The sequence below is a fragment of the Chiroxiphia lanceolata genome, chromosome 4, assembly GCF_009829145.1.
Source record: "Chiroxiphia lanceolata isolate bChiLan1 chromosome 4, bChiLan1.pri, whole genome shotgun sequence".
NCBI classification, from domain to species: Eukaryota; Metazoa; Chordata; class Aves; order Passeriformes; family Pipridae; genus Chiroxiphia; species Chiroxiphia lanceolata.
This window is the reverse complement of record NC_045640.1, coordinates 50,034,723-50,057,686: the sequence shown is the minus strand read 5'-3', so window position 1 is coordinate 50,057,686 and position 22,964 is coordinate 50,034,723. Positions and strand designations below refer to the sequence as shown.

The window sequence follows — 22,964 nt, the reverse complement described above, 5'->3', positions numbered from 1 at the left end:
CGAATTCCTATTTAATATTCAGATTAAGCACGATTTTGAAAATCTTGCACTAGATAGCTTGTCCATGATTAAGATTCAGAAATAAAATACAGGATGGAGCTCCTCATCTACTGAGCAGCTTATTTGCTCCTCTGAATATCTACTGCTCTCAGAGAACAAATATTTTTTTCTTCAGAATTTAGTCTTTTCTACCCATCATCTAAACCTTCTTCACTGTAGCAGTGCTAAGGTGATTGAGTCAATGGACACTTAGAACTTTGCCCTTAAGAAAATGTATAAATCTCTCAGAAGCAAATATTGCCCATACAAACGGACCAATCTGAATAAAACCATCCAGTGAAACACAGCTGTGGCTCTCCTCAACTGTCCATGTGCAGAAAAAATGACAAGTAGCCATGTGCTAGTACCTGTTAGTAATTTGAGATGGCTAGTTATTTAAACACCTCTTCAGTATCCAGGTGCAAACATTCCCCACCTAATGAAGGCAGCTTTTCCGCATTAAAACATAATTATAATCAGAACTGCCACTGAATTACTTTTAAAGCAATTGAGAACAATTCCAAGAGAGCAGGTAGCCTGACCATCCTGTACTTACACTGCTTTCCATTAAATCACAGTATTTTAAACAAAGTAGGCCATTTCATAAGAAGAAATTCTTTCACAGAACTTCTTTGTTCTTAAGTCTTACAATATTCCGGCTGCAATCATAGTAATTATTAATTTGATAAAGTAACTGAAATAGAAGATGCAATTTTACCTAGTGCTGCTACTTCCCAAAACTCCCCCCCAAACTGTGATTTGTCTCCCACTGTCCACCACTGTCAATCAGCTATACACAAAGTTTATTAAAATGCATAATGAATATAGAAGAAAAGCTGAATTCAGATTCCTATGGAAGGGACCACAGAAAAAAAAGTAAGAGTTTGTTAGGACAATCACAATAATGAGATGGGACACATTCATTTCACAGTAACAATAATAATAAAACCTATTAAGTTATCAACTTAATTTTTTGCAGGGATGGGGGAAACTGTGGATTAAATTTATTTCACCTCACTTTTTTTTTTTAATTTGCAGTATAAACTGAACATCTACCACAAATGCCATAAGATTGCTAAAAAAATCTAAATGTAAGCAGAATTGTGTTTAATCAAATATTTCCCCCCGTGGCATAACATTAAAATATCTTCTTTTACAAGATTTTCTAACTTCTCTAACATTCACTGAAGTAAGAAGCTTTCTGACTACAAATAAAGAATAACTATGAAGTCACGGGCAGATAATTATAGACAGTAAGGCACACTTAAGAGAAAAAAATCAACATTGTCGTTATTCTGTCCAAACTAGTAAATTCAGTGAAGAAAAGAAACACTTTGCTTCGAATTTCAGCTACACCAGTTCAGCAATAGATGAATATAAAAGTATACCAAAATTTTAATTATAATACTGTTATTCAAGATAAACAGAATATGGAAACCAGATTTTGACAAGGCTCCGGTGCCATTTTTTTGCCTTCAATGAACACTGAATTTTGGGGGGAAGGGGGGGAACCCAGACAGCTATCATGGTGCTTTTGGTATAGGTAACTAACACATATTTAAAGAGTTATTTCATGAAAATGCTAAACAGTAATTCCTTTGTGGGGGTATTTTAAAGCATCACTTTACTCAAGTGAAATAGAGCATTTCTTAACCTTTGCTGATGGCTTATATCTCAGCAATATTTGGAATTTTGTCATATATACACAAATATCCTATGTTCTATACCTGCATTACATTTCCACAGGAGCTATTGGTGCTGTTTGGAGCATTTATAAGGTCATTACACAGATGAAAAAGTTGCTGCCCTGAAAACCAGGCATAAGAACTGGTGAAATTTACACGGACACCTCGAGTTTCACACGTGCAGCTGAACATTCAGCCAGTGGGAGAAAATAACAACACTTGGACGGCACGAAGAAAAAAAATGACAGTTTTTGGTATTTATTTTGATAGATCAGAATAGACTTTCATCCCCATTTCTCTCCTTTATAAACCTGTTATTTCTTTTACCAGTTATTCCTTTTACCTGCTTATCAGCGCCTTTTGCCTACAGGCTGCCTGCCCGCTCTGCTACACCAGTGTCCCTACAAAGATACAAAGACGGGGTTTGTCACCATTTGATGTCTCCGACAGAAGCGGCCGTTCAGGGACTGAACCTTGTAGGAGAGAAATCAGCTTCACCCGGCTCGCTAAACGACCGCTACAGAAATGCTAGCGGCCCCGATCAGCCCTGTGCCTCTAAGAGCTCGCCAGCCAGGGGGCCTCAGGGGAAGGGGTGTTGGATGGGGATCGGGATGGGGAAGGCTCCCGGCTGTACCTGCACCAGGGCCGCCTCCCCGCCCCGGCGTCACTCCGCTGCGCCAGCCGCCCGCTGTAGGACCGCAGGGGCAGCCTGCACGATGCCTGAGCTTTATTTCGTTCGGGTCTTTAAAAAAAAAAATAAAAAAATAAACAACTACAAAGAAAGAGTTTAACATCCTTTCCGACCCCCTTCCCCACCGTGTACACGCGTGCTCAGCCAGTGCTCTGGGAACAAGGCGTTGGGTGCTCTTTAGCCCGGTGCTTGCTGAGAGCAGCGAAGCCTTTCGCGGGCGCCCGCTTATAAACCTCAGGCGCTCGCTGGAGCAGCCCTGGACAGCGGGTCCTTCTTCTCCGCTCGGGCGGCAGTGGCGGCTCCTGGTTCATGTGAGTGTCCCGCGGGGGCCGCGGTGGCTCTGCCTCTACCCCTGGTCTGCCCCTGCCCTTGTCTCTGCCCCGGGCTCTGCCCCTGGTCTGCCCCGGGCTCTGCCCCTTCCCCGGGCTCTGCCCCTTCCCCTCGCCCGCTCCCAGCGCCCCCGCGGGTGCCTCACCCCGGCAGTCCCTCGCCAGCCGCCAGGCCACTGGACCGTGGCGGCCTCACGCCCTGGGGCTCCCCCGGGGGTCGGGCCGAGCTCCCTGGAGCGGGCGGGGGAAGGGGGGAGCCTGGCAGGGCCCCGCTAGTTTGCTGCTACTAATCGTCTCCGAGCCGCCAGAGCTAACGCAGGTGGGCTGTAGCAGGGATTCTTTGCGGAGGGGCAGGATGGGAGCCGCGAGCTGCGGAAAGCGGTGCTAAACTCGTGGTTCAGTTCGCGCGTGGGATTTGCTGGCAGGGCTCGACGAGCTCTGTGACTGTAGGGCGGCTTTGCAAACCGCGCTTTGCAGACCCCGCGCTTTGAGCGGAGGACGCACCTGCACCCGAAGGAGTCCATCCAAAAAATCAGTTGTGTTCCTGCATGCAGCCCTTCCCCTGGAATGAGGGCTTGGAGGGGGCATGATGGTGGGCTGTTGGAGGAAACGCTGTAATAGCCCGGGAAGTGCAGGCACGGAGAATCTACTGAGCTTTGCACAGGAACGGCTGTTACTAGGGGGAAAGTAAATGCTGCCGTAGTTTGGATTGTGGAACATTCGTTATGTCTTTCAATAAACTTCAGTGAGCGAAAAGTTCAGTATTTGGTCCATCCTCAGTAGAGATACTGTAAAGTTTTAACATACAGCACATACTGCATTTGGGAATGTATGCAGTGGATAACAAGAGCGAGCTTATGCGTTATTGCTTGCTAGGTCCCATTACACGTGCACAGCCAACCAGCACATGGCAGCGCTGCTGAAGTGCTGTAGAACCTTAGGCTGACCTGTAAGGTTCTCTGAGCTGGGCTTAGCAGCTGACAAAATGAACAAAATACTACTGCAAACTAAGTAATATTTGCATTTCTTGCTCTGTCTGTTTCTTTAACTCAGAATTTTTTTTTTTTTTAATGATATCATTGGTTTTCGCAAATACTTTTGTGATTCAGGATACTTCTATGAAATCTGTAACGAGGTGAGGCAGCAGAGATTCAATACAGCATCCCGGTTTTGTATGTCTTTATGATTCACTTGCTGTATTATTCTCCAGTTACGTTTAAATTTTATTACACTGTTTGGCAAACCTGTTGGAAGATAAGTCCAAAATCTATAAAATCAAGCAAAAACAAAGTCCCAAACCTGAATTTTTAATACTGGATATTGTTAAAAATTTTAAGGCCTTGGAAATGGGTTGGTAAAGCGATGGAGTCTTTGTTTGTTTGTTGGGGTTTTGGGTTTGTTTGTTGTTTTTTGTTGTTGTTGCTGTTTGTTTTGTGTTTTGTTTTCTTAGCTAGCCTCAAGGGTCATTGCTTATCAGTGTCGTAATATATTTTCTCCACTCTGTCACAAGTTAACAATATATTCTTGTTACAGCTATTTTGACTTAAAAGTATTTTAAGCAATATATCTGTGAGTTGCTTTCATGTTTTAGCTCTACTGGATCCTGAACGTGCAAGATGTTGAGGGCAGAGTGATTTAAGTCAAAGTGATTGTTAAAGCCATCTTCAGCAAGCTTCTGCTCAGGAATGTCTTTTTCCAGTTGTTAGTATGAAGCTCGTGCATATTTTCTCTATATGGCTATAGCTGTATTCATTTCTTTTACACCTTTAAATGTAAATAGAGAAGGAAATAATTCTTATTCCCCAGACTGAAAGCAGTGGACCGTGTGAAGAAAATGGTATCAAATAAAAAAGGGTATTTGCTTAAAACATTCCATCAGATTGGAAATAATTGGGCTCTTGAGTTGCCTAGGGCCTTGAGGACTTGATGCCTCTGAATGAAGCATATTTGAGTGGGAAAACAGTCTGAAAAATAAATTTAATGCAGCAAGGTGTGTTTATGCTGCTTTGACATCATTATAACTCTCATGAGTTTAATTCATAAGCATGAATTTAACAGTGGTAAGTTAACCTAGGGCCTCTTTCTTGAAGGAGGGCTAAACAGTCCATGGATATTTCTTCATCCTTTTGATTTAGGAGATATTGTCTGTAACGGCTTTTCTTCTAAAATATTTGACTGAAGTCTGTTTAATACATTATTGTCTTTTCAGTTAGGTATCTTATCCAAGAAGACTAGGAATGAAGTTAATTGTGTACCACGAGGGCAGGGAGGGGGAGCAAACAGCCCCCTAGGACTTATTATGCTTTGCAAAGTATTTTAAATCAAATAATACCATTTTCTTAAAATTATTTTTGACAACCAAAGATTTATAAGATTCTAGTCTACTTGAGTCTTTGACTTTCTATCGACCTGGAAGTTTCACGATATTGTTTTCCTGAAAAGAGAACTATAAAACATTGTGTGAGTAATGCTCTGTCGTGCAAGGTGTATTGGTGGCATTCCTCCCTTTTCTTCTTCTTAGTTCTTTCTAAAGTTGTGTGCTTAATATCCTTGGTAAAATTACATTCTTGAAGGACAGGGTCCCAATTTAGAGAATGTTGAAATATATATACTTAACTGTAGTGTTTATCACTGAAATTTCATGCTATATGCTTTACACACAGAATTCTTTATTTTAGTGACGTATCATCACAACAATTTGATTGGTATTTCCAAACCTTAATCTTTTATTTGTTAATCTTTTATTTTTGTTCCTTGAACGCCACAGAGACATGGTTGTTTGTAACTGGGGGTTGGTGTGTGTGTGTGTGTGTGTTTTTCTTAAATTAGGACTAAAGCAGAAAGTTAAAAACTTCCATTTGATATTAGTCCGTAATATATTGAGATACAGTACACTCATTTCAGTTGGCATGAAACTTTAAAAGCAGCTTCTGGAAATATTGTATGAATGCCTCAAAATACTGCTATACTTATATTACACAGCATGTTTTATACTGTAGAACCATGCTAGTTTGAATTATGATAGTGAGAGATAACATAAGGTAATAATCAGCTGTAGTAATTTGTGTTTTCTTTCTGAATTAATAAACCACTTCTAAAATTGCTGCTTTATATAAATTCACTAATTGTCAATAGAATCAAATTAGAAAACTATCACTTTCTCAACTTCCCTGCGCCTTCCTCCTTGAAGTAGAATAAATAATCTTATGGATATCCTATTACTCTGTTCATTTCTTAAAAAGCCTTAAGAAGCAGCAGAGAGAGCTTGACATCAGACTGAGGGGTGGATCCTGAATTGGCAAGAAAAAACACATTTTGAGATCCAAAATAGGACATAAGTGTTATCCAGGACTTGCCCAGACCAAGAATGAAAAGAAAAATTGAGTTCTTGAGTGCCTACAAACCCCACTTTACAAGGCCCTGTACACGTACTTAGGAAATACCTATATAATAAAAATAACATAAGCAGTTGTCATTAGAAGGATTGATCAAATGTGCAGGAAGACAAATCTGTTAGCAACCATAGTATTTTTTAACTTTTCTAATTATGGTTTGATTGCTGTGTGTCACCGCTGTCGTGTGAATGTGTTCATTCATATTTGTCTCTTCTAAGGGAGAGTTTCCTAAAACCTAAAGAAGGTCAAGTGCTAGGCAACATAGATAAAACTGAGGAGTCAGCATAGAAAGCAGCTACTAGGAACATCAGATGTGGGCAAAGCAAACAGCACCTCTTGTTTCTTGTATGAGTTACATGATGTCAGTCGAGCAAGACCCCCAGAAATCTGTTTATTCTTCTAAACAGTTACCTGTATGCTTCTTACCTTTACCAAGAAACATTTCCCCTGATAGATTTCCTGTCGTACTGGGTGTGAGGGGCAAATCAATGTTTTTTTTTTATTTCCATGGTTACCTTAGTATTAAACAGTAAGGGGGTGGGAAAAAGGTCTCTGGCTTCCCTCTCTCCCCTCCCCTCATTGTGATGGAAGCCATCCTTACTCATAATTTAATATAATTTAAAAAAGGTTTGAATATTTCTCAAAGCAGCCTTCTGCTTTATTATTTTAAATTATTTTTAATATATAATTTTTTTTTTTTGGTGCTTGGGAAAAAGGGCTTTCTTTTAAAAAAAATTCTTTTAAGGAAAATCTTAGTGACTGCATATCAGTAAGTCATCAGCTAAAGTTTTCACAATTTTTTTTCTTGGAGAATGAGCAAATAGAGTGCTGTCTGCATTATGATGTTAGAGGTCAATTTATTCAGAGTGAGTGTAAATTTAATACATTATTTTACTTCACAGGTGGTTTCTTTCTCCTGCTTTCAGAGTTAGCAGATCTTTTATGTGTATTTTGTTGTCCCAAATAAACACACTTGAATATGTGGAAATATCACAGAATGGTAACTTTTATTAAATGTTTTTTAAAGTTAAATAAAACACATGGATATAAAAAAGGGAAATATTATTTGGTTTGTTACACCAGGTGTAACAAAAATACCTTTGCAGAAGAGGAGCAAAAGATCTCATTTGTTCTCATCTATTATATCTTAATCACTTCTGACAGATGTTTGCCTAACCTGTTTTTAAAACCTTCCAGTGATGGATATTCCACAACCTGCAAAGGCAGCCTGTTCAGTCTATTACTGTTACTTGAAAGTGTTCCAGAACTTCAGTCTTGCATTCTTTTTGATGTCTGCATCAGACCTGGTGAACAGTTTAGTCCCATTCTCGTACCAGCTTGCTTTCTGTTTGAAGAATGAGACCAAGTCTCCCATTTATCTTCTCTTCTATAGACTAAACAGCTATCCTTCTTTTAAGCTTTTTGATCTTCTTTGAAGTGTCTTTAAGAAGCTGAGAGACAGGAAAGGGGAATCTGAACAAAGGCAAATCTCTGTGGCAGTTGTAGGGGGTCTTGAGTATGTATGAGTGCAATGTTAGTATTGCTTGAGCAGCTGAGACAGTGTGCCTATAATAAAATGTGTCTAGTCAAGATTTCCTGACTTGCTTCTCCTTTATTTACTCCTGTTTCTCTCACACTTGTTTTCTAGAGAAATGGCAAGTTTGAGCTGACTTTTGTTTTTTTAACTGGAGTGGGGAGGCATGGCAGGGTAATAAGTTCCCAGGGCAGAAGTTGTTTTCTGTAGTTTTTTTGGTGTAGTGTTAATTGAATAAGTCATTAGTTGCCCTTGGGCAAATTTTCTAATGGTGAAGTCCATAACAAGCATGAAATATTTTGCAAGCAGGTATTTTCCTCCTGAAAATATAGCCCCTGTCGGTCCAGTCAGTTGAATAGATCTGATAAATGGAACAAGGGAAAGTGGTTTTTGAGCATAATAAAAATGTGCTAGTTTGCTTGGGTAGCGTGACTGCTCCAAATGTTTTGAGATTGTAATTTTTTGAAATCTTGGAGCAGAGCATCTTTCAGTTGTTCACTTGCGTGTTTGTGATTTGTTTTGTTTAAATGTGTTTTGTCAGAATATTGTTGGTCGGTTAGTGGCCTTCTGGTAAGGGTAGGTCACCTGTTCTGTCTACAGAATCTGAGGAGGGAACATTTGTCCAAAACCTTTTTATTGTCCATACAGAGTGTGAACATTAATACAGGTATGAATTACTTTTAAAGGCATAAGTGAGGAAATCATCTCTGCCAACCAAGATGAAAGATAAGGTTTCTCTAAGGTTACAGTAACTTGGAGTTATGGTAATCTGAAATTGATCCATTTTGATGATTAAATGCATCAGGGAGCATGTATGAGAGCAATTGTAATCACTTGTTGACACTTGCTGTTTCTAAAGAAAATTACTTTGATACCTTACTGAAATGAGAATTGGATAAATTCTTCTTTACCGTTTATGTTTTCAGAGAGAAATTCCAGAAAAGAGAGACCCTCTGCTTACCTAACTTTTGCAATTTTTGTTACGCTCCATAATTTTGTGTACAATTATGGAATTGCAGAATGGGTTGGAAGGGACCTTAAAGACCGTCTGGTTCCAACCACCCTGCAGGCAGGACACCTTCCACTTGACCAGGTTGCTCAAAGCCCCATCTGATTTGGCCTTGAACACTTCCAGGAATGGGGCATCCACAGCTTCTCTGGGCAACCTGTTCCAGTATCTCACCACCCTTAATCCTTAAATTCTTATTCCGCTTTATATTAATTAACAGCCTAGAAACTGTTCCTTGACTTCTAAAACTATAGAGAGGAAAGATTAAACTACCATTCATATTAGAAAGCAATATATACTGTATATAATCATCATCTGTTAAACACAATTCATGTAGAATTCGTTCTTTCCTCAGAATTCTGAAGAACTGACAGATTCTATGCTGGATTAGAAGAAAATTTAATTCCTGAAACATCATCAAAAATTACCTCAAGTTAGGAAATCTTTTCTTGAGGTCATTTGGCTCAATCTTTTGGCATAAAACTATCTATTATGGAACACTTTTATTTCCATTTTCTTCTCATCAGGAGCTTTCCCAACATAACTTCTACTGAATACGAACTAATAGTTTAAAGATTAGTCTCTGACTTCAGGACCCTCTCTCGGAAATGATCCATGGCCATTGGATCTGGTTTCTGTCCCAGTGTGTTTCTCAATTACAGTTTAATATACAGCTTTGTAGTGGCATCTTGTTTCAGACTCTGAAGATAAGTGAACAGATCATTTCAGCAGCTCATTTGTCTGGGGCAGCTGGGGACTGCTATTCCCCTAGGAGCACACGGGCTCACGCATGGCCTATGGGAGATGCTGCGTTTGGCTTAGTCACAGCTGCTCTGGAGTGAAGGGCCTGAGTTCGCATCTGTCCTGGTCCTACTGTGAGGTTTGAAACTTTCTGTGTGAAGGGCTCTAGTAATTGGTAACAGTGACACTCTAAGGAAGTCGCTGTTGCCAGCTAGGATGTGACACTAGGGAAATTAATCTTTTCTTAGGGGTTCAGTTCCCCTGCTGCATCACAGTGGGTAAGTAATTTCACATCCACATGACCATCTATAAAATAATGCTCATGATTAGAACTGGGCACAGATCTTTTTTTTTTTTTCCCTTTGCATTTTACTGAAAACTTACCTTCAAGGTAGCACTTTTTGAAGATGTTAAACCAAGATATTCTAATTGAAAATAATTGTTTGAAAAGGATTGGATTTTTAATAAAATAATTCATAACACAGCAAAATTAGAGTTTAGCTCAACTTGTCTTAAAGCTTCTTTTGTTTCCATAGTTTGAATCCATAGATGAAAAATGACTATTCCCCAAAAGCTACTTGGAGGATTCTTCTGTCAGAGACTATCAGTCTTAATAGCTGACATCAGCCCTCTCAACATCCAAGATGAGTGCACAGGGAGTTTGTTTCTGTAATTTTTTTTCCCCTCTACACAGATCTATTAAAAGCGGGGAAATCATTTTCCTCCTAGAAGGTTTAAAAGCTGTGAACCTCAAAAGCTTCTCACTACATAAAACTACAAAGAAGGCTCTGAAATGCAATTACATAACTGCTTGCTTTTTTTTTTTAGTACTGTTAAAAGATACAATATTACCGTGCTTTCTCTCAAGCAGTGCTTAAATATTTATAGAAGATATGGTCCAGAAGTTTACCTAGACTAACATACTATTAACTCTAACAGTGCTGTGCTGGACTGCCCAATGGGCTGCTGAGTATACTTATTTTGAAATTGGGTTACCAAGTGCTCATAAAGGCAGATATTTAGTTACAGTGGTGTTCTTTTCAGTACCAGTGAAATTTTTGTGAGAAGTTATTGATAACTGTGTAATGTTAAATTAACAGAGGGAAGAAGAAAGCAAGGGCATTGTCCTGTAACAGCTACAGTTTTGCAAGAGATGCTATAACGTAACCAGAAAATCCTCTTGATATTCCCTTTTAGTTTAGAATATAGAAAACAACTTGAGGAAAAAGACTTTTCAAGATGACTCTTTTTTGTTTGGGAAGGTCATTTCCGTGTGTCAGCTGGAATAACTGCAATAGTCAAAAGCCTTTTGTTTGCATGGGGTAAAATAAGCATATAAAATCTGATCAGTTGTTCTCTGTTAATTGTTTCTCGTTTCTAAAAGAAAAATATGTGTTAAATATAAGCAGCATTTGCTGTACAGGAAAAAGGGGTGGGTTTTTTTCATGCAAAAGATATCTTTCTTTCAAAATTCGTTTTGTTTCAAATCAGTAGAAGATCTAAAATAACTGTTTTAGTATAACCCTTTGGATTGAGGGGAAGGAAAGGGGGCATTTTGTTTTCAAGTATCTGTCAAATTGTTACTTTGTACTCTTTATGTAGAAATGATTGACAGGTAGTTGCTGTAGATTTTTTGCTTCAGAAGTTGCTTGTTTTCCTCCTTCTTCTGCAGAAATGTAAATCTATTGAAAACTTTTCTTCAGAGTTCCTTTGTTTTGTCTCCAAAAGGGAAAAATACTAGTATATTTCTACCACAGAAGTTAAAATATTAGTCCAAAAGGGTAGATAGTTAAAAATAGCTGTATCTGGAGATTTTTTTCTAAGTCGATGAGATGCCTGCTAGGAATTTTAAGTCTCTTCACTCTTTATGTGATAAAAGGAAAGACCTGTGTTTTGAGGCTGATGTCAGGAATATGCAGTGGAAGATACTGCTGACATGTGGTTTGTTGTTGTCAGCCCACTGTTTTTATATATATATATGAATATATAAAACTACATTTAGACTTTTCACTCCACAACTGAATAAATAATTTTCTCTGCTTAGGGTTGATTAGTGTCTTTATAGAAGATTGCAACTGCAGGCTCAAAGTTGGGCAAGGACTGCTTTTCCCCTTAAAACTTTGACCACTTTGTTGCTCGCAATTAAGAGGTGTTTGCCATTGTTCTTGCGTTGATTACTCACAGACACATGGGCACACAAACATGCACGTCCTCAGTTTTTTCTTCAGATTTTATTTGGCCCTTATAAAGAATACCTAAAGTTTCTGCTTCAGTAAATACCAGCAGTTGTTAATGTGTCTGAAGTTAGAGAACACTGATTTTTTTCACAGTACATCTGCATGATGTCTGCTGAATGCTTTTGTGAATAAATAATGGTTATTTTTAACCTTAGCACTTGCTTTAGCTGAGTGGCTAAATCCCGTTTTCCTCTGACTTTTCCGCAAGATACAACTTTTATATGTAAAAAAGCTGATATTAATGGAAAAGGAGTAAATTTCAAGATTCTTTTTTAACACAGTTAGACTGTGTTAGATAACCAGTAGACAGGTTTCAGACATTAAGAGTATTATGAGTTGAAATTGAATGGGGGGATCAACGTTCCTGTGACCTACCTAATTAACACCATTATTTTACAGACTATGGCTGATATAAAATACATTACTTAATGGTATTCTTATTCCCAAACTCTTCAAATTTCTGAGGAGAAGATATTTTTAAAGTGTCTTTTTAGCAGCTAGGTTTTTGACAAGGCTTATTATCCTTACTACTCTGACAGACCCAAAAGAAAAATACCAGATTTTGAGAGATACTTTTAAAATATATTTTTGTTCCTAACTGAGAGCTGTCTTAAGGGGGAGGGTGTAAACATTTCTTACTTTCTTTACCTTTTTATAACTGCTGTACTTGTTCTAAATTAACGAGGTAGTGTTAATGTTCACTTTACTTAGGATAAAGTTGCAGAAATCAATAAAGTGCTTAAGAAACTACTCTACTTGGCAGCAGCAGGTAGATTTCAGTGCAGTTCTGATTCTTCTGTCTGATTTATGAGTAGTTTACTCTGTAGTTACAACAGTAATCTAAAGCTTCCACTCCCCAGTAAAACCCTAGAGGACGAACCACAGCACAGATTCTTCGAGTTCCTGTGGCATGTGCTGACCTTGCAGGTTTGTCCAGATGCAGCTGAGTCCTCTTAAATTTCTGAATTTATAGGCATATGTGTGTGTCTGTAATTGTAAAGTCCATCACCTTTCAAGGAAGTTTTATGAGGATACTTTGAGACATGAGTAGCAGATACTTTTTAATGTGTATTTATATGTTTATATTTGTATATACACACGTATATATGTACGGTGGTAACAACTGGATACACTGTGGTTTGGAAATTTAAGCTTTTAAATTTATAAAAAACCCCAACAAAACAAAAGAAAAACAACAACAAAAAACACCACAAAAAACCCTGTCAGTTTTTGATGTAAGCTTTCTGTTCCAAAGAATTGTGATGTATTTTAGGTTTGGAAATCAGTAATTAAGATCAAAGAAATGAGGCAGCACATTGTGGGTGTTGCATCTTTTTCATCATGGGATTTATGTGAGAATTCCTTGTGTACGTGGTGATCATTTACCATAAGATTTTGATAGTATTATTAAAATATTAATGGAGTGGGATTCAAAAGATACACACTACTGAAAAAATATATCAGGCTGTCCGACTCTTTTGGCATATGAGCTACTACTTAAATTGCAGACTGTACTACAAAGCACGACCAGATGAATCTCTACGGAACTTCCAGGGGACCTGGCAGATGTACTGGGTGTGTAACCTGTTGAGACTTGAGTTGAGCAGCACATAGAAGTTGCTTTTCTTGAGCCATGTTGTGAACCATCATGTCTATTGAATTACTGGGCAGACTTCTCAGATTAATAAATTAAGGTGTAAATTTTGTTACAGACCACATCCAAATGCTTGACTGCTGCCTTAACCTGGACAGAACTCCTTAAGGGTAGTCATGTCTCTGCTTTGTTTAGTCCTTGGAGTGTTTAGAGGTGGGAAAGAGTACAAAGTTGATTCAGAATTGGACTGAGGAAAGCATTAGTAGAAACTTCTCCCTGAATAGACATTTAGCACAAGTTTACATCAGGGATGTGAATGAAGCTGCAAGTACTCTTAACCTTTTGATTATTGCAGTTGTAGTGTGTTAAGATACGATGCAGTTAATTAATATGCTGTGGCATCTACTAACGTCTTAAAATGCAAATAGAACAAAGTACTAAAATAATTTTTTACTTCTGACTTGTGTTTTTGATGATCTCTACCATACAAATCAAAGACATTCCTTTTAATGCAAGTCACTTTTAAAGTAAAAGTTTCATGCTTCTACCTTATTTGCCTTAGTGTGTGCTTGGCTTACTTCCTCATGTATTGCTACTCATAGATTTGATTTTTGTCTGTCTCGTTAATGCTGTGACTTGCTTGTAACTTTGGTACATCGTTCACTTTCGAGGCAGACTTGTCTTCGTGTTTAAAAATAGTCATTACTTAATAACTTCTGTAGCCTCAAAATTGGTACCAGTAGAGGGGCCTTTTGTTGTGTGATGTTCCATCACATGTTTAAAAAATCTCTTTCATGCTGAAGTGTTTTTCAATATGAAAAAGTTCAGTTTTGTGTGTTTTTACTATTTACAGCCCTTTAAAATAGAGAGGGGTAGGCTCTTAGGACTACTAAAAGACCTGTCTGCAGCTGGGATTGAGCCTGATTTATCTGGCAGCCAGAAGGGTTGGACTGTAGTCTCCAGAGCTAGCAAATCATTCCATAGAGCTGACATTGCTACTTGGATGAACTGTGTTAGACACTTTGGTTGTTTGAAAGTCTGCAAAGCGATTATTCTGGCTCTCTCATTGCCAAAGATGTGAGTTGAAACAACATATGGCAGAAATGTACAAGTTTGTCTACTAATTTGTTGCTTGGCAAATTACTTTCAATACCTTCTGCACAGAAGCTTATAGATTATGAATACTTGATAAATTATTTTTAAGAACTAAAAGATAAAAAGAATCAAGCTGTTCAACTGTTTAAAGTCCCAGTTATTGCAATCACATTTGGAGAGAAAGGAAGATAAGAGTCCTGATGTCCCTCTGCAGTTGTGAGTCTCTAAAGCTGTATTGCCATACTTTACAACACCCTCTTACATTTTAGGCTGTAATTTCATTTTGCTCATAATATAAAAGGCATTCTTTCCTTAGAAAAATACAAGGGTAGTAGTTAAAATTTTGTTTGATCTTTTATAGTGCCCAAATTTTTAGTACCTGATAGGGGATCACTGGTCTAGTACCGAGAGTTCAAAATCAGGTTCCATGATGATTCATTTGAAAATGATTTCTAGATTTTGACTTTTTATACTGCAATCCATCAATATTGCTCAAATTTTGAAAAAAAAAAAACCAACAACAACCCAGTTGTTGTTTTTTGTTATATTTGTTGGTTTGTTTTTTTTTTTTTTTTACCTTTTTTGTTTGTTTTTTTATTTTTGGAGGGGTTGTTTTTGTTTCGGTGAAGGGGGGAATTTTTTTGTTTGTTTCTTTGTTGTATGGTTTCAGCTTTTTTTTCCTGTGCTGTTGCTTTTCAAATGCTTGCCATTGTTCTGCCAAAAACATTTTGCTAATGTTTTGATACAATCCTTTGCTGTGCTTGGAGAAGGACCTAGGTGAGCATCTGCATTTTGAACACTTACACATATTTGCTTAAGACCTTAAATTATATTTTCAAGTGTGTAAACTTTGACAATGGGAGATTCAGGAAACCTACATTCTTCCCTTACAGAGCTAACAATATACTTAATTCTGAAAGACAGATGAACTGGTAGTTAAATCTTAACTGATATGTGCATGTCTCTTCAATATGCTTGAAATTATATTTAAGTGTAGTGGGGTGCAGTATATCTTTTTTTTGCTATATTATAACGAGGAAACTATGGTTTTGATCGTGACTGAGTAATCTCAAATAATGCAAAAGTATCTAATGCCTAAGATACCTCTGTTTTCTTTCTCAGCATCATATTGCTTGTTATTGATACCTTAGCCTTATAATATACAAGTTTAAAAGGCACATTTTTTAAACCTGTTTGTGAATAGCTTCATATTTTACTTTATTTATTTTGTGAATTATATTTTTCCACAGATAAAACTGGTAAATCTGCATTTCTGATAAGTAAATCTGATTCTTCTCTGTCTGTTGAAGCCTAGAAACACTTAATCTTTTAGAATCACATTTCCTGAAAAGGAACATTTGGGTGTAAAAGCCATGATTGCGTTTTACAACGTATAACAGGTATAAAACCAGTGAAATACCCAATCTTTTGTAGTAGTGATAGGTTTAAGTGCATGAAACTTACTGAATATACCTGATTTCCAGAGTATCCTAACAAAAGAAATATTATTGCAAATTTGTAACTGCTTTAGGCCACTGCCTCCTTAATGATGAATTGAGAACTGCTGCTGATCTTCTTTGCTTTAGTCAGAGTGAAGCAGGGAGATGGTCAAGTCAAAACTAAGACTTGATCTCAAAACTAATCAGTTGTAGCTCTCCTATGTTTTGTTTGATTTGGTTTTTGTTTAAATATAGTTTAAAGTTTCATAGTTTTGAAAACTAGACCTTAAGTTTTTCTACCAAAAATGTGAAATCATCAAATTGGATACTCTAAATCTTATCCAAAGATATTGACAGCATCAGGTCTAGAATACTTTGTCAGAAGTCAGGAGAAACCTTTAAGAGAGAATTGATTTTTAAAGCATGAATCTCAGTTCTCTGAGGCAGGAGAAGATGGGACAAGTTAAAACAATAGCCTAGATGCACTAATTCTTTGGCTTAGCCAAAAAAAAACGTAGTTCCAATCTGTTTTCTTCTGTTCTGATCTGCTAACTACTGTTCCTTACTTTGCAGATTAAAAAGGTGTGATGTGAGATTCTCAAATCTGATTCACTGTATCCTGACAGTTCACAGAAGTGCAAAGCAGAGAAAGAAGAATCTGGCAAACAGCTGACACATTCTGTTATATTTATGGGGTTTTGTAAGATTGTCTGCCAGAAATGACCATACTCGAAAAAGATGCTCAGATAGAAGTGTTTGAACACAGTTCTTGAAGAAACAAAGTGATCGTTGGTACTTTGCTGTACAAGTTGGCCACATGGAGGAAGAAAAAGAGTTTAATTTCAGATCTGCTTGAGACTTAAGACCAAAAGCTTAGGAAGAGGAATTACCGTTAAATGTTTTTTCTCTACCTTAGATTACTGGACTTTAGTTAGCATTGGAGAAATTACCTTTATATTATCAATAACTTTTAGAATAAGCCACTGGTTTTGCTTCATAATTACAAACTTTTAATTTGAACAGATCATCTCAATTGAAAAGCAAACATGTCTTTTTGCGGACTTTTATTTTCTCCTGTAGTGAGAAAATAAATCTTAGGTCTTTGTTGGTAGCCATTCATGAACGTGGCAGAGACACACACCTCACAGGAGAATGCCACCTGGGCCATTTTGTGACTATTTTCTCCTCTTTGGTAAAGATGAGTTGGATTGGCTTTGCCATAGGAATAGTTGATTCCTCCATAGCTAGCACAGAGGGAAGAGCAATGATGGCTCCAGCTGGAAAAAGGAATGCTCAGAGCTAATTATTTTAGGTTTGGGGAATCAATTGGCTTCCAATTTCTGGGTTTGAGGAGTTTTTTATGTGTTTTTTTTTTTCTTTTTCATTTAATGATTGCTTTTCCAATAGTGAAAAGTAATTAGTTCCATGTTCAGACTGTGAATAGATTCCAAAACTAATTTTTAGAGTTGTAAGTTTTAAATTTTGCCATTAATTTTATGGGAGGTTAGGCTTTTTCTTGCTTTTAAAAACAGAATATTAATATTGATGAGGAAGCTACAACAAGGTTTATGTTTTTAGCATCCTTTGTGTGTTCACTTTTTGATCTGGATGCATTCTAAGGTTGAGGCCAATGTTGATGAACCGATATTTGTAAAACATGTTAAAATTTTGGAGTAATTTGTACTATATGTGAAGTCTTAATTTGTTATAGAGAGTGTGCCACTTTGGGGGCACTTCCACACTACTTGTTTTAGAGCAGCAAAGTAGAATAATGCCTCTTTTCTCCTGTGAGGGTATTGCAGCTACTTAGAAGACCATAGGAGGCAGTGCTTTCTGTTTAAAAAAGATAGGCAACTTTCTTAATCAGCAAGTAGAATGATGAGAAAATAAACAGCCTTTATGTGTTGATATGTAACCTAATGAGTAACTGCAGGACTTGTGTCTTTCATTTGAAGATTGAGTTCCACTGAGTGGAGCAAGTGGTTTTTGGAGCAGTTCTGAGTGTCTTGCAGGTGACACAGTGGTCCTCAGAGGTCTGAGATAAAAGTTTCCCTTAGCCAAGCAACCAGATAACTTCAGGAGGTTCTCCTTTGAAGAAGGTGTGAATGTAGCTACTCCTTACTTGTTTTTCAAGGCTATTTTTTGTTTGAAGGGAAAGCAGCTAGTTAGGCACAATTGCATGAAGTGACTTTACTTTCAGTTGGCCTTTGGGACATTTTCTGCAAAACAGGTCAGAATGATCTGTGATGAGATATGAGGCTGGTTTTTGAGCTATATTATTTCTTATTTTCTTTCCAATTTTCAGTTTGTGTATCAACCAGTAAGAGTTGGTTGGTTGAGGATTTTTTTTGTGTGTGAAGTGGGAGAGTATCAAGGTAATATAGGGCAAAGGAAATAGGGGAAATATTAAAAGAAAATGAAAAAATTGACTGCAGCCTTTGATTATTGCAGTTCTAATATTTTTAAAGTGTTTTGTGTTCTATAATAAAGGGTGGGTCTTTTTTTTTCTTTTTTTTTGTGTCCTTTTTAGGTACAGTTTTATGACTTTGCTGTATGGGTTCCTGTGCTTGTACAGCAGTTCACTTCAGCCTGTTGCCTTTTTATATTATTGTCGGAAATACCTATTTCTTTGTGTTATTTTTACAATACTGGCTTTACAGAAATTTATTTGACAAGTGGGAAAATGTCTACTCATTGTAATCATGTAACTTAATTTCCAGATCTTCAGTTCATTAGCCAACTTGGCTAAAATCTATAAAATGTACCAGTTCTATTCACTTTGAAGTTTTAGTAACATTTTTGTTGTCATTGGCAAAGTTTCCACTGTTAGTATTGTGTTCCCGGGAGAGAATTTGTAGCTTGCAAGAAATCTTACTGGTATGCAGACAGTAATATCCCAGGCTTTGTACTGTGCTGTGTTGTGCCATAATAGTTTTGTGTCTGTTTCCATTTGACATCGAAATTAGTAACTTATTGGAATCACTGTGTTCCTTTTTAAAACTCTATTTTCAATCTGCCCATGAAAACAAAATTATTTTCTTGTTAGCAGAGATTAATTTGAATATAAAAATCCTGAGAGATGATTTTCCTGCTATTTACTCCATGAGAGTTTCTTTCTTTTAAAAGAAAAATCTGTTGTGGATGACTGGAAGGTGTGACAGCAGTAATACTCTTAAATCTTTAAGTGAGACAGTGTGTGTAAAACAGGCTTTGATTGTATTACATTGAAAAGAAGGCAGGATGTTGGTTCATGCATCACGTTTGCAAGAGTAAGATGGCACATTTACAAGAGTGAGATGCCCCATGCATCATCTGATTATTGTGCCTCTCTCTGGCTTTGCCAGTTTTACTTTGGGAAATTTTAATTACACTCTTCCTGAATAACTCTAGTTTGTTTTCTGTTGGGTTGGGTTTTGCTTTTTTGTTTGTTTTTTTTTTTTTTTTTTTAGATATGTAGCTGTGGAGAGTTATTTATAATATAAGATCAGATATCAACATACATTTTATACTTAGAATGCACCAAAGGCAATATGTTGACATTGGCATGAGTGTGATTGTATCTGTTCACCTCTGGTATTTCTGAGTCTGTTTAGCCTTCAGCATGAGGTTTGTTGCAAATCCCAACAGAGAATATTTGTACGTTAAAACCAGATTTAGATCATAGTGTTAGAATAATCTTGGAATAAAATGGGAAGTTTTCTGCCAATTTGATATGAGAAAAGGCATTTTTGGACTTTGATAAAGTTGAGGAGCCAATGCATGCATCTGGATTGCCATTTTCTTACCAATTCTTCCCTTTGTTGCAGTTGGTGGGCAAATTCATAGGAATTAAATTGCCTCAGAAGAATTAAATCACCATTGCTCGTGCAGATCTTTTCTTCCCACCTGTAATCAGTTTTCTTGATTTACAGATGAGGCAGCTGTTAGTACAAATTCTTTCTTCATGTAGATACTGAGTGGGAGGGTAAAAGCACTGTGGCTGTAACTGTATTTCATCATTCTGTTGCTACTATTTGAGTTTTCGTTTAAACACAAATGTTGCCCAGAAGGAAAATAGGCCGGATTTGGTAGCTTTCAAGAAATAAAGGCAGTACACAAGGCATAGCTAGTTTCTGAAGCATTAGAGAAACCCAGTAAAAGGTGAATATCCTAAAAGAAGGTTAGGCAGCATTTATTTGTGCTTTTGCCCTTGCTGGGCTTTGTGTTCCCTGCTTCTCTTTTACTTGTGTGCTGGCCCTTACATTTCAGTAGATACAAAATCAGGCAATCAAAATTGCTGCTAAAATAACTCTGAAGGTGTAAACCTGCAATAGAAGTTGTCTTAATCTGAGATATGTAAAAACACTCATGAATTCTGCTTAAAAGTAAATCAACAATAAATTGTTAATATGTGCACAACCACAATGTATGAAATATTCAGTATATGCGGAATAAATATATTATTAGTATATTTTTTTCAACTAAAACCATGATACAGTGTTCTCCTGTCCAATCTTTTCCCTTTTATTTCCTTTTTTCCCCCCTAAATATATTCAGACCCTTTTTTCAGAGAAGGTAGGTTTATTCTTTTTTTCTGTTTTGTGAAGGAAGAACATGTTTTCTGCACCTGGGAGGAAAAATAGTTTTTCTTCCAAAATACTTGAAAGCAACTGTCAAACATCTGAGTCTATTAACGTTGCTTTTCTTTGGGCTTTGCATTAGGAGTGGGAGCCCAGCTTGTTCGCTTAGTGAATTTTCTTATTCAGCCACTGATTTGAGAACTGCTTCACGTGGTAAGAGATGGTAGTGTTATTGCATTAAGAAGTCATTAATTTTAGACTGTCTCTTGTTTGTCTAGGTTTTTAGCCCGTTTTTTGGTAAAGATGGCAGCCAACAATGCAGTGCTGAACAGACTGGAGCAGAAGGGTGCAGAGGCTGATCAAGTCATTGAGTACCTCAAGCAACAAGTTGCTCTGCTCAAGGAAAAAGCTAGTAAGGAATTACCTTTCTTATGATAAACCTATTAACCAGGTGGTTAACAGTAAATGCTCATAGCAGAAAATGAGAACATTGGTGCTGTCAGCCTTTTAAGTGTGTTTCAAGTTCTCCAAGATAAACCTTGTGATAGAAGCTCCACTGTCTTGCGATATGTGGGGGGTTTTCTGAAGCTGCTTATTCTGAAATATAAAAGGTATGGATAAGGAAGGATTAATGGCACAAACAGATGATGGAAATTTGGTAGGACATGACTCCACTTGAAGGGAGAAAGGGAGTTGGAAGACTATGAGACTATGCAGTATCCTGAATGTGTTACTGCTTTTTCACAACTATAGGATTCTCTCAAGAGTATCATACCTTCAGCTATGATATTTTGTATTTAATTGTATCAGTGAATTAAGGTATGCTGTATTACAAACATCTTCAAGGTTTTTCTAATAGGTTTCTTGGAGTTTTTTCTTGTGATTCTATTTAGGGTACTGAGGAAATAGTCTATTGAGAGGCAATTTGATAACATAAGTATTGTAAAAGTGGCTATTTCAACAACAAAGAAGAGGATTCCAAAGTGTTTCTGATGACAAACCCCTTTTTTGCTATTTGGCTCACCATGTTTCACTTTTCTTTAAACAGTCATTTTTAATGTGCCAACTCTAGTCTTGCAGGCATCTCTCCGCGAAGAGAAAAAGCTCCGTGTAGAAAATGCTAAGCTGAAGAAAGAAATTGAAGGGCTGAAACAGGAGCTGATTCAGGCAGAAATCCGAAATGGAGGTGGGGAAAAATGTCCTATTCTCGTACAACATAGGTGTAGTTAGCAGAAAATGTGATCAAAACTATCTTAATTCTACTTGACTTTTATCTTTCTCTGTGACTCTATGGCATTAGTCACAAATTCTGGATTTTCCTATGTTCCATGCCTATGACAAGTTACTTAATTCCAACATTTTAATAAGCTACAAGTCTAACAGGTACATACACCAAATTTTATCAGACATGGAACTAGTTCTTTGTATTTTTTTGTTCAGTCCCTTTCATAATAAGCCCTGAATCTGACTGATGACAGTGACTCCTTTTGATACCTTAGAAATTACTGAATGTCTAACACTGCTTGATACTATGAGTATTTAATCTAGCATGACTGCAAAATCACTATGGAAAATCAAGCCACAATGCAAAGTACAGATATTTTTATTAAAAAAACTGTGGTAATGTAAAATTAGAAACAATGTGTTTTGAATGTATGATTCCATGCTTTAGTAACACCAGCCTTCCATTGGGCTTTCTCTTTCTTTACACTCCTCTGTGTAGTTCTGTTCAGCTTGCACCATCGTATATACTTCATATTAAAAAAGAAAAGAGAAAACCCCAAAACTGAAATGTTTCAGATCCACTGTGTTGTCTTTAAAATTATTTCCAAAAAAGTCTCTTTTGCCCTCAACAGCTATTGCTATTTTTACCCAGGCTGTCAGTATTGTAAATTGTTTGAGATAGTATCCAATGTAGCTGGATGCTAGCATTCAACTGTACTGAATGTTTTACTGGTAAAAACAACACATTCAGTCTTCAAAAAGATTAACATGTTGTAAATACAGAGAATTCTTTTTCTCTGTTGGGGACCAATAGAGCCCTTTCATGTACTAAACCAAACCATTAGTTTATATTTCTCTGTTGTCTGTTAGTCTGCAGCAGTTCTTGACAGGTATAGGATATTTCTGTTGTGCTTCAGGGAGACCTTAAGGTGTATTGATTCAAGATGGGAAAGGAAATTAATACTTAGCTTGATATTCATCTTCTTTTATTTAGCCAATTTATTTAAGTGGTAGTAGGCCTAAATTCAAATATTTTCTTTTGAGGTAAATAGATATATGTTACCTTGGAAGTACTAAGTAGTTGAGCACAGAAATTAAATGGTCACAGTACATCAAAAATATCATGAGATATTTTTCTGAAAATCTGAGAAACAGAGACTTTTCCCAACTAGCAAGCAAGTGGTTGTTGGTACAACAAATCTCATACTCAAATGGTTTTAGAAAGTTGTTTGTAAGAATATAATTTGTGCAAATCACGTTAGTGTTGAAGAGAGCAAGCATCAACAAAGTGCAGTTCTTCAGGAAAGTTAGTGTCTGAAATGCAAAAAGAAACATATATGTGGAATGGAGAACTGTATAATATTGACACTAGAAGAATTTGCCAAGCAGTCAT

The 22,964-nt window shown here is 37.1% G+C and overlaps 2 protein-coding genes across 9 annotated transcripts in view; one reads left to right on the top strand and one right to left on the bottom strand.

The window, feature by feature from the left end:
* The window catches only part of TBCK (TBC1 domain containing kinase), a 98,246-nt gene extending 95,827 nt beyond the window's left edge, over positions 1–2,419 (bottom strand). For 2 of the 5 annotated variants that reach the window (XM_032686265.1, XM_032686266.1), the window contains exon 1: positions 2,068–2,397. The gene's annotated coding sequence lies outside the window, so the exon portion shown is untranslated. Of the gene's footprint in view, positions 1–2,067 lie in introns of all 5 variants that reach the window. The other 3 variants (XM_032686263.1, XM_032686262.1, XM_032686264.1) reach the window with 3 other exon arrangements.
* Positions 2,420–2,632: 213 nt separating this feature from the next.
* Positions 2,633–22,964, top strand: part of AIMP1 (aminoacyl tRNA synthetase complex interacting multifunctional protein 1) — a 38,442-nt gene continuing 18,110 nt past the window's right edge. For 2 of the 4 annotated variants that reach the window (XM_032685734.1, XM_032685737.1), the window contains exons 1-3: positions 2,633–2,726; positions 20,626–20,759; positions 21,420–21,533. In XM_032685734.1, coding sequence (XP_032541625.1) covers positions 2,725–2,726; positions 20,626–20,759; positions 21,420–21,533 — 250 coding nt within the window. In that variant the 5' untranslated portion in view covers positions 2,633–2,724. Of the gene's footprint in view, positions 2,727–2,960; positions 3,064–9,563; positions 9,702–20,625; positions 20,760–21,419; positions 21,534–22,964 lie in introns of those variants that run through there. The other 2 variants (XM_032685735.1, XM_032685736.1) reach the window with 2 other exon arrangements.